Source organism: Cyanistes caeruleus, chromosome 4 (genome assembly GCF_971803275.1).
Source record: "Cyanistes caeruleus chromosome 4, bCyaCae1.hap1.1, whole genome shotgun sequence".
Lineage (NCBI taxonomy): Eukaryota > Metazoa > Chordata > Aves > Passeriformes > Paridae > Cyanistes > Cyanistes caeruleus.
In genome coordinates, this window is record NC_141704.1 from 28,525,360 (window position 1) to 28,540,779 (window position 15,420).

At 40.6% G+C, this 15,420-nt stretch overlaps 1 protein-coding gene across 6 annotated transcripts in view; it reads left to right on the forward strand.

Annotated features, from left to right (window-relative positions):
* CHST11 (carbohydrate sulfotransferase 11) overlaps positions 1-15,420 on the forward strand; it is a 164,115-nt gene that overhangs the window by 31,733 nt on the left and 116,962 nt on the right. Inside the window, exon 2 of one of the 6 annotated variants that reach the window (XM_086887196.1) lies at positions 14,002-14,047. The exons of 3 other annotated variants lie outside the window; for them this stretch is intronic. In XM_086887196.1, coding sequence (XP_086743322.1) covers positions 14,041-14,047 — 7 coding nt within the window. In that variant the 5' untranslated portion in view covers positions 14,002-14,040. Of the gene's footprint in view, positions 1-14,001; positions 14,162-15,420 lie in introns of those variants that run through there. 2 more of the 6 variants (XM_086887197.1, XM_086887195.1) reach the window with 2 other exon arrangements.

The following is a 15,420-nucleotide window of genomic DNA, read 5'->3' on the forward strand; positions in this document are numbered from 1 at the left end:
GCGATTTGATGGGTTTTTAAAGCATCCACATGGTTTTTATTGTTGTTGCTGTCACCCTACAAAGCAAAGCTGGAGAGGATTTGTTCCTGCTGCAGTTACCACTTGTATTTCTGCACGAGCTTATACTGGATCTGTAGCTGAGCCATGGTCTGTAAAGAGTGGGTAAGGACTAATAAGAAAGATGGGGACAAGTAGTGTGGGTGATGAAACACTGGAAAAGGTTGCCCAGAGAGATACTGGATGCCCCATCCCTGGAAACGTTCAAGTCAGGTTGGACAGAGCTCTGAGGATCCTGATCTGGTTGAAGATGTCCCTTGTCATTGTAGGGAAGTTGGACTAGATAACTTTTAAAGGTCCCTTCCAATCCCCAGATCATTTTATGATGTTATGAGTGATGCTTGAGACTTGTACGTTTGTGCACTTAGGCTCTTTTATCTATTTTAGTAGTGATGAAATACTATTGTTGCTGTTTTGTTTCCAAGTTTTGTGGTCCGGATTCGTTGGCCAGAGAGGTATTTCACAGCCACTGATCAAAGACTGGGCATGGACATGTCCAAACTCAGACAGCAGAAGGAAACAAAACAGTTTAATGTGAAGAGACAGGAGCCCTTGTGTGCAGGGAATGAAGTGAAGAGGTAAAATCCACCTAGAACATTTGTTGTTCTGTGGATTATGCAGAGATTGTGGAATCCCCTGGCCATACAGAGTTAAGGGATGGGAAGCCTTCCCTGAAAAGATCTCAGACCATTAGAAGATCCTTTTAAGGAGGCAGCTGGGAAGAAATGCACACAATGTGTGAAACTTCCTGTCTTTTGGGGGTTTTAGGGGTTTTTCCATCTGACAGAGATTGGGTCCAAGTTAATGAATTCAGGGGAGGATCCTGTGTGGGCAGGCAGGTTAGATGGTCACTGTGGTCCATGTCCCAGCTTTTGTCTTATTTGTAGGAGCTGTCAGTCACTGGGAAAGCTTCTAACAATACTTCTCAAGGCATGTACACTTGCCATCAGGAAGACCCTGGCATGTCCCCACTTACTGGCTGCAGCCAGCTGAAGTTTATGCTTCTCTTATTTTGGGAGCTGCCTGTCTCTGAAGGGAGAATGGATTCCTCTTTTGCTTCATATAGGTAATAAATAACTGCTGGTGATGAAATAATTGCTTTGTTGTAATTGTCATTGTCAGAAAATCGGTCACAAAAAAGTAATCTACTCTTTCATATTTTACTAGTTAGCTAATTAACCAATTAACTTTCACATTTACTGATTAACAGTGTTACTTTCATCCTGAGACTATCTTTTGTAAAACAAAAAAATTATTTCCTTCTTGTCTGGAACAAAATTTTCAAAACCAGATAGCAGTATTGATGCTCAAAGCGTGGGAAAGTGGAGTGCTTATGTGAAATGTTCTGACTATATCTTTGGCTTTGCTTCACACATCAAAGCAATTGATCTTATAGGAAAAAAAAAAAGGGAAAGATATAATTAGGAAAGCATGTAAAGTACAACAGAAGCATTGTTTAATTAAGAACAAGATTTTCAGATCACTCTGTACGGGGAATTAACTCCAGAGAATTTAGGAAAACATGTTTTTATAATGAGAACTTAAACTAAACATATTGGCTTCTTCATTAAAAAGAAAACATTGGATTTTAGGGTATATAACTGTCTCCATAAGGAGAGCATCTCTGTTCCTGGGGGGATTCTTTACTTCCTGTGGTTCCATGTTAGCCACCAAAACTCAGTCAGGAGGGGAAAAAAGGATATTTTTAACAGTGAATGCAGTGAAGCAGTGGAACTGATTATCTACGATGTGATAAATCCTCAGTTGCCCACAGTGTTTATTTAAATTGGATGGGATTCTATATAATGTTATCCATGTTAGATGAAAGTCGTTGAGCAAAGACAGCTGTAGTGAAAGTAGAGGCTTGTTTTACACAGAAGATCAAACCCAATAACCATCAACCCATTTTACTTTTGCTGGAATCAGAGATCTGTCAAAAACTGGGCAAAGGCTGTAGCCCGTGTTTGTTTCTTGATTGAAGCTTCCAGGGACTATAGAAGACCTCTGTGCTTCGGTTCTATTTTTGTTCCATAGCTGAAAGCCAAATGCCATTTTATGGGTTTGCAAATCTTGTGGGTTTTTGGCTACTTCTGTTATATTTGACACTAAAGGAGAAAGACTCTGAGTTGTCTGTTTGAAATGTTTTTAGCTATGAGATCACTGTAAAGCTGAGAGCAACCAAGTTATTATTCATTAAAATCACATGGAAAAACTTCCAGCTTCTGTGGAGTGATTTGTGGTCAGAGTCACAGATGGAGAATACATTTGTACCACATCTTTTTAATTTATTCTCCATTTCCAGGAGTCTCAGTATTAATTAGCAAGTGTCTTGGGAGGCTTGTATCACAAGGCTGGAGGACGAGTGACCTTGTCACTGTGGCTTCAATGTGAAGGGGAACTGCAGTTCTGCTGCTTAATGAGAGCTGAGCTGCCCAGGTCCTCAAAGTTGAGCACCCGTTCCTCAAAATCGGTGACTGACAGCTGTCACTCTGCCTTGGAAGGGCTCAGCTTTCATCTCTCCCTCCATCAGCTGCTTTTCATGGAGTGGCAGATGAGAAGTGTTACAGAACCCCTCTGTAGGACACGGAGAGTGTGCTCTGGGATGTTTTCCTGACAGGTCCTGCCTCACTGGGGGATGTTCTTCAGCAAAGCAGGTCCCTCATTCTGTGCTGGAGCTTCTGGTTGATGTTACTGTATAAACAGTTATCTGGAAATCAGTCTTCTGCACTGTCACAACCTATGCAAAATTTGCCTTTGCAAGATTAAACTCTAATGTTGTGCTACCCATCAAAACAAGGATGCTATAAAATCAGAGAGGGAAGCACACTGTCCTTTGATGCCACTTGGGTGATTTACATTATCAATTTTGTGGAACTGCACTAATTCCTCTTATAAACAGGCTAAGGTAATAGTCATGGAAATTTTAGGAATAAACAAGTGTTCTGTAAAGTTGAAATTATTTTGATCCCCTGTGGCAGATAAAGTATTTTTATGTGGGACATTAATTTTTATTGAGATTGGTAGCGATAGAATTGATTTTGGTGACTAATCCTGTAGCTTTGTAACCATTACAGGTATAATTTGCTGGCTGTGTAAATACATGATATCAGTGTATACACAAAATGATAGCCCAGTTAGATAAAAATACCCAACTGTTCCTAGGCTTTTACTGTTTATTCAGTGCACAGTTCTATCCATTTTGCTGTTGCAGAGCAGTTACCAAAATGGCCCTATCTTATTCCAGTGGAAACTATTAGAAAAAATGTGTGTGACCTTTAACAGCAGCAAAATCTGTTCCACTGCTAACACTTTCAAGTAACCTTTCTCAGGATAATGTACTATGGTTACACTGTTACTGTCCTGACATTTAGTAGAACTTTAATCTCACCTTTTGTATCTACTATTTATAAAAAAAAAAAGCCAAAAAACAAAAAAAACCCCAAAACAACAGTGCCTGAAATTTTGAATTTAATTATTTAAATGGTTGTATTTTTCTGGATAATAGTGCCATGAAGGTGGAGGAAGAAATAAAAAATGACAGCCTTTAAATGCATCCTTTTCTAACAAAGGTACATGTTCCTGCTCATCCACGTAAAAGTTTAAGTCTAATAGCTTAAGGCTTGTTGATGTGTAGGATCTACAGTATATACAGCAGTGAAGTTTAGGTTCAGAAACTTTTATCAGTTTAATTCCATTGTATATTTCTTTCATGTGTTGATGTTTTTAGCTTTTAATTAGTATAAATTAGGATCATGCAACTGACTTATGGTCCATATTACATCCACTTGATTTAAAATGTTCAACCTCAGACACCCCTTCATAATATATCTATTAGCTTTTTGTAAGGGTGAGTCTTTAGTAACTTCAGTGTGTGAGCCCTCTTGAAAAAGAATTGGAGATATTCTTCTCAGTCCTCTAGACCTTTTCAAAACTCACCCAAATTATTATAAATTTCATAGACAGACATGGTGTATTGGAACAACTTCCATGTTCACAGAGACTGGGAAAAGGTCCTCTTGAGAATATTTATTCTGGTGCAGTAGCCAAATTTTAGGGAGAATGATTTTTAAATGCAGTTCACAGTACAAAGAGTTTTTCTGTGGTTTTAACAAAAAATTGTGCTTTGTTGTTCCTTTACTTAGTCATTTCAGTCGGGAAAGACAAGTTTGATTGTAGCTGTATGTAGGAGGCATTTTTGGGCTGCTGAGCCAAAAGCAGAATCTATGTAACATTCTGCACCCTATTCTTCTGTGTCCTCTATTTTTTCTGATGGGTTCATAGCTCAATTTCTGGCACCAGGAGCTCCCTTTTTCTTTTCCCTATTGCCCTTCAGCTCTTTGGGGCAATGGGTGTGCAGAATTCAGGCTGAGGGACATGTTCAAAGAGCAGTCATATGTTGTAGAGTAAGGGAAAGGTAGAATGAATTGGTAACTTAAGAGGTCACTTTTTTTTTGGTTTACTTTTCTTTTTTCCCCCTCCCCTTTGTGCACTGTATAATAAAATACTGCCTAGAGAACAGGAGGCTTGGAGGGTAGATTGGCTGAGGTGAAAACTGGGCTGTAACAACAGTGATTTTGTTTTTCTTCAACCTTATCTTTACAGAGTGGTTTCTGAGTATTAAATTTCCAAAGATTGCTTATGGAGTTGTACATATGTTCTACATTAACTGGCAAGGTAAAGCTTTTCTAACTGAGTCCTGTGCAGTCTTTCATGGGTTTTGTTGGATTTGGAGGTCCCGGGAACTGCGTAACAAATGTCCCCCAGTGTTAAACAGCAATATCTCTGTTCATTTCTAGTTCCACGGTTCTCTGGTTTTGGAGAGCCTCATCCTCAGTTATAGCAATTCAGAAGTGAGGATCGATACCAAATCCATGGGGTGAGAAAACATGATGCCCAGAGTGAAGCACAAAGCATCTGTGTGGTGTCCCACCATGTCAAGGGTTTTCTTTGCAGTTAGAACCGTTTTGCTCTTTTTTTCTACTGTAGGTTTTATGTTCTTTGAAAACAAAGCCAAGGTACTGTTTTTAAGGATCTAGATTACATTGATGTTGAAAGTCTGGTACTTCATAACCCTGTTCTCTTGTATAGTCTGGTAACCTGTTCAGATTATACCTCTTAAAAGTGTTTGATCAGGGGATATGCTGAGTTAGATGGGACCCATCAGGATCATTGAGGCCATCTCCTTACCCTGCACAGGACACCCACCCCACAAGTCACACCATGTGCCTGAGAGTGTTATCAAAATGCCTCTTGAACTCAGACAGGCTTGGTGATGTGACCACTTCCCTGGGAAGCCTCTACCACCCTCTGGGTGAAAAACCTTTTTCTTTTGATTTCACCCCCTGCATGGTTAGGCCATGTGGCCACAAAGCATCTTGGATTTAAAGCCCAGCAAATGAAGCAGGGCTCCAACAGGGCATCTTTCCTGGCTGTGACTCCTCCCAGCTTCTGGTGAACCCCAGAAGGTTCCACCCACCTGGCAGGGTGGGGTGAGAGCTACAAAAGGCCTTGACTCTCTGTAAGCACTGCTCAGCAATAAGGAAAACATCCCAGTGTTACTCACAGTGTTTTCAACACAAATCCAAAACATAGCTGCTGTGAGGAAAATAAACTGTTCTAGTGGAAACCAGAGCAGTGTGCCTGGGGGCACAGTCTGAGCCAAGCATGGGTGTGGAGGACATGGCCTGGATCAGGGCTGGTGTTGCCTGCCTTGTTGCAGCTGCTCTCTGCCCTGCTTGGAGCAGCTTGTGGGTCAGGCTCGCCTTTTAAAGACATATTTGTGCTTTTGTTCCAGATGTAGACCATTCAGAAAGGTCCATGAAGGTATCCATGAAGTTTTGCTGATGATGGAATCCTCTAAGATCCCTTCAACTTGCTTTTAACCTGACATTTTGTCTCACTTTTGTGTTGGCATGCCATTGGGTGCAGACATAGGTGTGTTAAAACTCGTAGAATTTTTCTGAACATTTATGTTATTGAAGCCTCTTAGCATGGAATCCCTTCAGTAGCTGTAGGGCTTGTATGACACCACAGCATACATTTAAAGAAGTTTCAGGGAGGCATCATCTTTGACAGCCACTCAAGAGCTTAATGCTGTGTGTTTTGCTGCTTGTCTGAGTGCACAAGTACAAGCATCGCTGTGCCCTGTAAGGGCAGGGATAGGAGCAGGGTTTGTTGCCTTTAATCCACCTTCCCTGGAAGTTACAGGGGTTTTTTTTCAAATATTCTGGTGAGATGCTGGTGGAACAAAAGGAGTTGTTTGGGATGTTGTGAAAAGGGAATGGTCTCAGAAATCCACTGAGGATAAACTGGATCAAAGCATCTGTACTAGAGATCTCTTTCTGTGTATATAGTTCATGTCAGTCTAGTGGAGAAAACTACAGTGACTGCCTGATCACTTGTAGGTGACAGCTCAGGGTGCCTTTTTGTAGGTTGTTTACTCACCGTGACCTTGAGAGCAAGATTGCTTGGGGCTCCTTGCTGATGTGAGCCTTCCCTTCCTTGTTTCTCAGAGACAAGTGAGAGAGAAGCATTTTCCTTCAAACTAGTTGGTTTTCCATCCTAGTGCTGAACTATGGTCCTTTCTTTCCTGTTGAATGCTTCAGCAAGGCATTGTAAATGCCGTGGTACTTGGGGTGTCCTCTGTCACCCTTGTGTTGTGTTATGTTATCTGTCCTATGCTACTCTGCCTTTCACCCAAGGTATTGCAGGGGGCAGTGGCTAAGGAGAGGTGTGAATAACCCAGCTATAAGATTCAAAACAACTCTTAATAGAAGTATAGGAGAGAAAAGCATAGAGAAAAGTGATGTCAAAATTTCTTAATAATTGCTGCATTTCTAGAAAGAGGGATGGAAAACTTCTGAAGAAACTAATGCAGAGAAACTGGAAAGCCTTGTCACAGGAAAATGGCTTTGTAATGAAGATACTTGTTATTTTGCCATATAGGAAGAAGAAAGAGAAAAATCTGCTCACAATTTTGTTTAATGTTATATTTGTTTCCATAGTACTCCTAATGTCAAAAATATATGGGCATATTTAAGACCATAAAACGTGTACATTTTGAACAAAACCAAGACAACACACAACAAAACACTACTGGAATATGTTGAATAAGCACTCAATTATTTGAAGTGGGTCTTGTGAATGTTTATCAATTTCCTTGTTTTTGTGTTGAGGAAATCCACCTTTTGGTTTACATAGCTAATTCTGTGATGTTCTGTGGAAACATCCTCTGTGGATTTACCAGTATTCCTCAGCTGTAACAACTCCTGCTCTGTGCCCCAGTTAGGAGCTGTAAAAAGCTTATTTTCAGAAAACTGCTGGGTAACTTTGCTTCCTGACAAAGGCAGCAGCAGAATTGCTTTCAAGAGTACAGATTAATTATAAATTTTAAGAAGTGTCTTTTCTTTCTAGAAAAAAGTAGTTTGTACTTGAGAAAGCAGAGTGTGCCAGTTGTTGGAGATTTGCTGACTTCGTGCTAGGCTCCAAGGCAGCTGTAAAGGATTTTTGGGGGGAATCTAAATCTCTTTTGCGATGTGTGTTAGGCAAGGTAGGTCTTTATCTGTCACGTGCTACATGCCTGTGCTGCATTTTATGGAAACGTGGCTCTGAACCTACCTGAGAGACCAGTCATACTTGCCAAGCCACAAAAAGGGTGACAGATGAAGGATGAAATGAAAGCCTGAGCATCACCACCCGTTGTCTGAGAGACTGAGCTGAAGCAATCAGGTGGGCACATTCAGGGAAGCTTTGTTATCCAGGGGCTGCTTTGCCAGGGCAGCAATAGCTGGTGAGGAAGGAGACATTTTATTTATATTTGAGGAAAAGAGCATTATATATCTGTCAGCTGTGCAGTGCAAGCACACCATCAGTTGCCATCATTCAACATCATATCAAGGTACTGTATGTAGTAAGTGATATCAAAGGAGCTTTTCTTGCTCTGGGGAAAGTGACACCCACAGTGCCTTAACCAATCTTTTCTTGACCCTGTCTATACAAGACCTTTAAAAGCCCAGGTGAAGGTGACTTCCTTTTCTTGTGGGGAAAAAAATAAAATCACCTAGCAATTGCCATCTTCGCAGTTTGAATTTTTCAATCACTGCCCTGATCTGTCAAAGATGACCCTCTCTCCCAAAACAAGCAGTAAGAGCAAAAGGTACCCTCAGGTACATTTGTGAATGTAGCCCTACAACACGTATGTAGTTTGGTAAGGCAAAGTTGTTCAGTTGCAGGAAACTAACCAATGGTTGTTCTGCCTTTTCTAATAGTTTCAGGATATCTTGTTTTATGTCTCATCTTTCACCTCAAACAAGTACTTTAGCTACGGAAAAAAAAAATCTTATTTTTCTTTTATTTGAACTATCTGGAGTTATTGACTCTTAAAATTTTATTCATCCAGTATCAAACCACAGTAAAATGCCAGAACAAAGTGACTTTAGTATTCCAGCCCTCATGTTGTAGCAAAAATATCAAAGTCACAGGAAGGAGAGTATTCTAGTTATTTGTGTGATGTCCTCATATCCCTGAAGCCTCTGTTGCAGCACTTCACAGCTGCAAAGCGCTGTGCTTGGGAAGTTTAGAAATTGCCTGGTTTTGCAGAGAAATAGCAAATCCCTCAAGTGGAAGTATGTTCAACCTCCTTTCTAAGCTATGTTTTCAAAATCATTATAATTAATCTAATTAACTAGCATATTCTTTTTAAGCTTTTGTGTCAGCAAGTGCAGTGTCCAAATTGGCAGGCGTGTGGGAATAAAGTCAATTTTAATATTTCACCCAGAGGAGAAAGTCAGCCTCAGAGTCTCATTGGGAAAGGTTGCTAAGATTGACTCTGTTTCATGGACCACACAGCAATTTATTTCCTTACACTTTTCCTTATGCCCCCCTAATTAAAATCTCTGCTGCAGAAACGCAGTAAGCACAGTAAACAGTAATGACTCCTGCTTCCTTTCACCCCAAAAGTAAGGTTAACAGAGCCTGGGAAACTGCTTGAACCAGATGGCGAAGGTTAAATTGCAGAAGCATGTATAAAGTGATGAGAAAATCTTTTTGGAGAAATTAAATCCTTTCTGTGTAATATCTTCCCTTTCCCTGAGCAAACAATGGCTGTGTCCCCTGCAGCTGTACTTCAAAATCACAGCCATAGCCTGGTCTTAACCACTTCCTCAAACTGGAGTATCCCTCATTTTAAAAATAAAGCAAATTGGAAATAAAAGTAGTTGAGTGTGCGCACGTTAATGCCTGTGTTATTCCTCCCATTTAGCAGGCCCTCCGTGCTGCTTTGGTTCTTTGAGGGAAAAAAAAAATCCACACAAATGCAACCTAAAAAAGTGATTAGTCTGGCTTTACTTGGCATTTGATTAGTTCTGTAATACATACTTTTATTTTTCTCCAATACACTCATACCATCTTTACATTGTATTAAGTGGCGAGACAATCACTATTTCATTTTATGCAAGACGTAAGCAAAACATGAAATTAATGAAGTTTACATCCTCACCAGATAGCCATCAGAGATTAGTGTTTGTTTTTTAGCCAGTGTAATGAATTGGTGTCTTGTAGAACTGATTAGTTTCTAACAGTTTGCTGCAGTTTAAGCAGCTCTTTAATGTGGAGGGATGTGGTCAACAGTCCTTTAAATACATAAGCACACAGAAGTTTACATTTGTTATTCTTTATCATTGTAAGGTGAGTATTTTTTTTAATGGATGTATTAAAAATCAAATTCAAAATTGAAATAGTGATTTTTCCAGAGGATGTACGCCACCTCCCCTCCCCATCCCTGCATGTGGAAATGGTTGATGAGTATTTCAAAGAGCTCCACCCAAAAGCACAACAATGTCATTAATGTAAGTGGAACAGAGAGGCTAAGCCGTGGTGGCATTCAGGACAGGGTTTAATTTGTTAATAGAGTGCACTGAAGCCCTTGCTGTAATTCCAGCAGGTAGGCTGACCATCAGGGCTCACCCGGCTCTCTCCTGATGAAGGCATCCTGCTGACCACTGGCAGAGATCTGGCAGGACTGGCAGCGCTCCCTCTCCTCTGCACTGGGTGGCCAGAGGCTGCAGGGGGGAAAAAAGGGTCCTGTCAGAGGTGCAGGTCCCCTGTGGGGTGCAAGGCCTCCAGATCTGTGGTTTTTGCTTTTTGGCTAACAAGCTCCCTGTATGTGCAAAGAGGGTTCCCCAAAACCAGGGGGCAACGCAGAAATGCTGAACCACACCAGTGGGAGATCTCGGTTTCCATACGGAAGCCCTTTGCCTCCCTTCCTTGTGTTATTTGTGTTGGATGATGAGGTTGGTGCTGGAAAGGTGAGAAGTACAAAAGAGCTTGACTGGAGGAACATAAAAAGAGGGGAAGAACTGAAGTAAGGTGGCAGCTATGGAAGCTGTAAAGGAAAGCCAGCTTAGCTTCTCCAGTGTGATGAGGGATGGGGAATGCTCTGTGCCCAGCAGGGCTTGAAAACCTGGTTTTACACATTTCTTATGAAAACTACATCAGAAGTGATCTTGATGGGGCCTGATTCTGGGTGTGGCTAGATAGGATTTATTATTAAGAATCTGCGTCTATTATCATTGGCAATTTAGAGAAAGAAAACAAATGTTTTCACTGTAGTTCTGCCATCAAGACTGGAAAAGCGATTTCCATTTTAGTGAGTGTCCAAGCAGCTGTTTCTCTAATTATCATGTTATTTCTCCTAGGTAAAGTACTGTTGTATTTTCAAAATTAGGTTTCTTTGAGCATACTGGTCAGAGCGAGGCTGCACCCCAGCCATGTGCCAACGCCTGAAGGGTGTGAGCTGTGCTCAGGTTCTGCAAGGCTTCCTTTCATCTGCAAAGAATAACCTGAGAAAGTTAACATAATGGTAAATAAAATTGACCTGGAGGCTGTAACTAACTTGAATTTTCAAAACCAAAGCCTTCCTTTAAAAGAAACTGTTCTGGAAAATAATTAGCCACAGAGGAAAGAGGCGATTTATCTAGAAACTAGGAAGTAGATTTGTGATAAGCAAAGTAGGCAGTCAGTGTGAGCACAGAGTGAGTTCTTGAGTTGTTAAGTAACATTATTGAAGATGGGTAGTCTGGGACCAGGGCTGGCACAGCCTGATTTGAGAGAGATCTGGGCAGATCTCTTTGAAAGAGACTTGACTAGATGAACATATGAACAAGAGCGTGTAATGAATTAGTATATGCGTGGTGTGCAGGGTGTTTTTATCCTAGAATTGACTTCTTGATTAAAAGGAGAAAAAAATTCTATTCTTTGGTCTGACCAGGTATAGTCTTCCTTCTGTCAAAGTGAAATTAAACTGTATAAAAGAAATTATTCGAAGTCAAAAGTTGAAGAGAAATGGTCTGCTATTGTTCTTCACAGTGACTTCTCATGTTAAATATGTAAAGCTTAGGCTGGTTATGGTAATGATGCAGTTACCACTGGAAAACTATGGTGGGTGTTAGGACATAATTTTCTCTTTTGTATTCAGCCAAGCACCAGATGTTTAATTGGATACTTTCTGTAGAAACATAAATGGGGCCACAGCAAGATGTGAGATGCTCAGATGGATTAATTATCTTCTATAGCACATTTTATATTCCTATTCCAAGTTTTTCCTTTGCTGTGTATTCTTGTGTAGGTTTCCTACCCTGAATTACGGCACTGAGATGATGTGTGTCCGCATCTTCCACTTGATTTTTTCTTTCTCAGAAAGCTTTGTTTTCAAAGGTCATTTTGATTGCTAAAGCTTTCTCCTTTATTTCTCCTTTTTAGCCTCTGCCCTGCTCTATGCTATCAGGTTTCCCAGACTGCTTCTGGCTTTGTACTCTGGCAGCGTCGCTCTGCCGGTATCCGCTGCCTGTCCTCTTTTCATCAGTGAATCCAGCCTGTGCTTCCTCCAGTGTTTTTGTCCCAACATGTCTTGTCATTCCTCCTTAATGACAGCTGCTTTTTTCATGGTTCTTTTTACTTCTGGCTCCATTCAGTGCTTCTGATCCAGCCAGTCTGAGAGCACTTGCCCTTTCTTTGATCCCTGTGTGTTCCTGGGAAGTGTCCTTACCTACCTTTGCTGTGTGGTATCTCGATTCATGTCCTTCATTTTGCTGCCTAAAGGCTTCTTCACCACTTACCACAGTCCTGGCTCCCAGCTGTAGCTGTAGTTTGATGCATCAGCTAGGGGTTTTCCTCTCTCCCCTTTTCCCTGCTTACCTTTGACCTTCCTTCCTTCTGGCAGTGTAAGTGAAGAAAGGGATCTCTTGTGTATCCCGTCTTCATCCCAGACTCCTGGTGTAGTAGTTGAAGTTACACTTCGGGTTTGCAAACTGCAATATTTTAAATACCATAATTGTTGATTTTTTAAAAATAAAACTACTGTAGAGAGTATTTCTTCTGTTAGTACTTTGCATCTTTTGTGATCCAGTTTTCGATGTTACTTCTATTTCTTATATTCAGTTCATGTGCAAAGGGCAGAGTGTTGTATCTTTCCATTTCATCGCTTGTGCTATTCTAGTGTCAGATTTTAACAACATAAATTAAATTAGAAAAATCAAATATTTTAATCCAGGTAGTTTTTTTGGTTTAGGTTTAGAAAATTGGTCTGTAATTTTAAAGTTCCAGTTTCTTGTGCTGTCATTTGTTTTATTTTTATTTCACAGAGAAAGAAATGTCAGTATTTGTCTGTTTTATGCCCTGAATCAGGAGAGGAGACAAAACCCCACCCATTGAACATGTTTTTAAATCTATTCTAGTTTAAAGCTGTAGTATGTTCCAGTTTAGACCTTCCGCATGTCCAAGCTGGGTTGCATAGGCTGCAGGAGAATGTGCAGCTAAAAAAATGAAAATAATAGTTTTCACTTTTTTTTAGTGTCAGTTTGGGAGGAACTAGTCCAAGATTCAGATTTTCTATATATGCTTTTGAATCGTAAGGATGCCTTTAATCATTTCTACTTAAATATGGTTGTTCGTGTATGGCCTTAACCTAGCTCAGTTTTGACAGTATATGTGGTCGATGTGGCCCATGTTAAATACAACCACAGTGACATCACTCCCCTTTTTTTTGAGTCTTGGATCAAGACTCCATGTGGGAACAAGCCCAAACTTTTCCTGCTGTGCTGGAAGTGCAGCTACCTTGTGGCTCAGTCTCCAGTTCGATGGCCAGAGCTGGCTGTGACGTGGGTTGCTGGCTCCAGATCCTTCCCTGTTCACCCCAGAAATCTAAGGCACGGTGTTTCTGTGGGGATTTCAGTGCTGGCAGCTTCCCTGCGCTGTCAAAATACTGTTCCACCACACTCCACTCCTTACTCCATGGATTTGCTTGTGCCAGTGTTTTCCTGGAGCAGCTGCAAGGTCTCCCTCAGCACAGAGGGTTTTGCTCTAACGCTTTTAGCATTCGCTTGTACATGTGCAGCCCTATTGATTTACACTTGCTCGTGATGCTCTGTCCTGTTAGAAATATGATTTATATCCTCCACGTGTGGCTGAGTTATTTAGGGAAGCTGTAGTTAGACATTTTACAACACATTCCTGTGAGGCTTTACTTCTGTCATGTTTTCAGTGCTATTTGGGGGTCTTTGTGCTATTTTCAGTGGCTTTTCATTTACTATGGGAGTCCTGTTTTGGAAATAACCAGATGTTTCAGGAGTTTGTGGGATTTTCAAAAAAAATTGTATTATCTTTTTTTGTATTATACGTCTTCCCTGCAATTGTGGTTTCATAGTCTTTCAAATAAATTATATATGGATTTATATAAGTTACATTTTTAGAAAAGGACACATTTTGTCTTCTGTCCATAGTACATTATTATCCTATATTAGTAATAATGAGTCAGTAACAATTTTGATGGAATCTGTGTGACTAATATTTAACTTAAAATAGCTCAATATTTTTTGTTTTGTTTTAAACATCTTGTTCTTATATGATGACTGTTTCTTTTTCTTTTTTTTTTTGTTTTGCTTTGTCCAGAAAACTTCAGCGCAGCACAATGACTGCTTGCTTCCAGTAATGAAAGGTAACTGTAGGAGTGGAGGCAGCAGGCAGTGGTTGCTGTTATTTTAAGCAGCATGTAGTTCTTTCTATTCAGTTTGAGAAAAGCTCATTTTTGCCTAGGCAAGTAGAAACCTAAGTGAGTATTTTCAATTTTGTCAGGGGCAGTCACTGGGTTTTTAAATGGGCACCAGAATTTAGGGTGGTACTGTTTTATTTGTAATTGTTAAGACTTCGGGTCCAAAATCTCCGCTGCTTTAGATTCATGTAGTGTTGTCAAAGTCAGTGGATTTGCTGAGATTTGTATCAGCTGTACATGTTCCTCTGTGTCTTTTGATAGCACTGGAAATCATTAAAAGAACAAGTGAAAATCTTTGTCCCTTTTTCTCCCCCCACTCCACCACATCCACATCACTTTTCTTTCCTCAATTGGAAAGAAACCTCTGTTGGTTCTGAGTCCTATTAGGTGCACACTGAGTGATCTCAGAGGGTTCCTCATGCAGAGACTTTAATCATCCTGCCAGGGTGGTACTTCGTTGCTCTGTTTAATGAGTCCTTCAGGAGAGACTCAGCAAGGGAGCTGGTGGAAGAGTTGGGCACTTGCACAGATTAATCGCTCAAGCTCTGCTCAGTAAGGGTTGATTAAAAAAACCTTTTTTATCCATCAGCTTGCTGACCCCACTCTGTCTTTTCCTCCTCATCTCGTGGGACAATGTGTAACTTAGACTGAAATTCTGGGAGAAGGGCAAAGGAGTGGAAACTCACCAAGATTTACTACTTGTACTAAGCTTATGTGTTGGTGGGGGCTGGAAAAGACATGAATTAGGGCAAGTTTAGATAATTTTCAGGGCAGGCTTATGCTGTAGATACATGTACCCAGCTCTACTATGATAAATAATGCTCATTGTGATAATGCTTTGATATCTGTGTTTTATCAGTGTGACATCAATCTCTTTATCTATATCCTTGATACATGAGTCAGTAGGGTGGACAAGAGGATTAAAAATTAGTACCCATTTAAATGCAGCATTAAGACTCTTGAAAAGAGTTGTTTTACCCAGGCTCATTGTCCTGAAACTGGTCCTCTGAGAGGTTCTGTCAGTGTGGCTGAAAAGGAACCTAGTGTTGCTATTCAAGCTTCCTTGATAAAGCTGTATCCCCTATCTCTGCTTAATTCTTATCACACATTACTGATGTAATGGGCATGGTCATAGTGCTCGCAGCATTGGGATAGCTGGGGTTTCAGTGAAGGTCAGAAAACAAACAGAACTTTCCCTTCAAATCCCCCAAGGTGGCAGTTGTCATCCCGTGGCAGTGCTTTTCACCTTGCCCGTCTCTCTTTACAGTGAGCCCACTGACCCATGGAGTCATTGTGTAGGTACTGCTGGCAGTAATTTA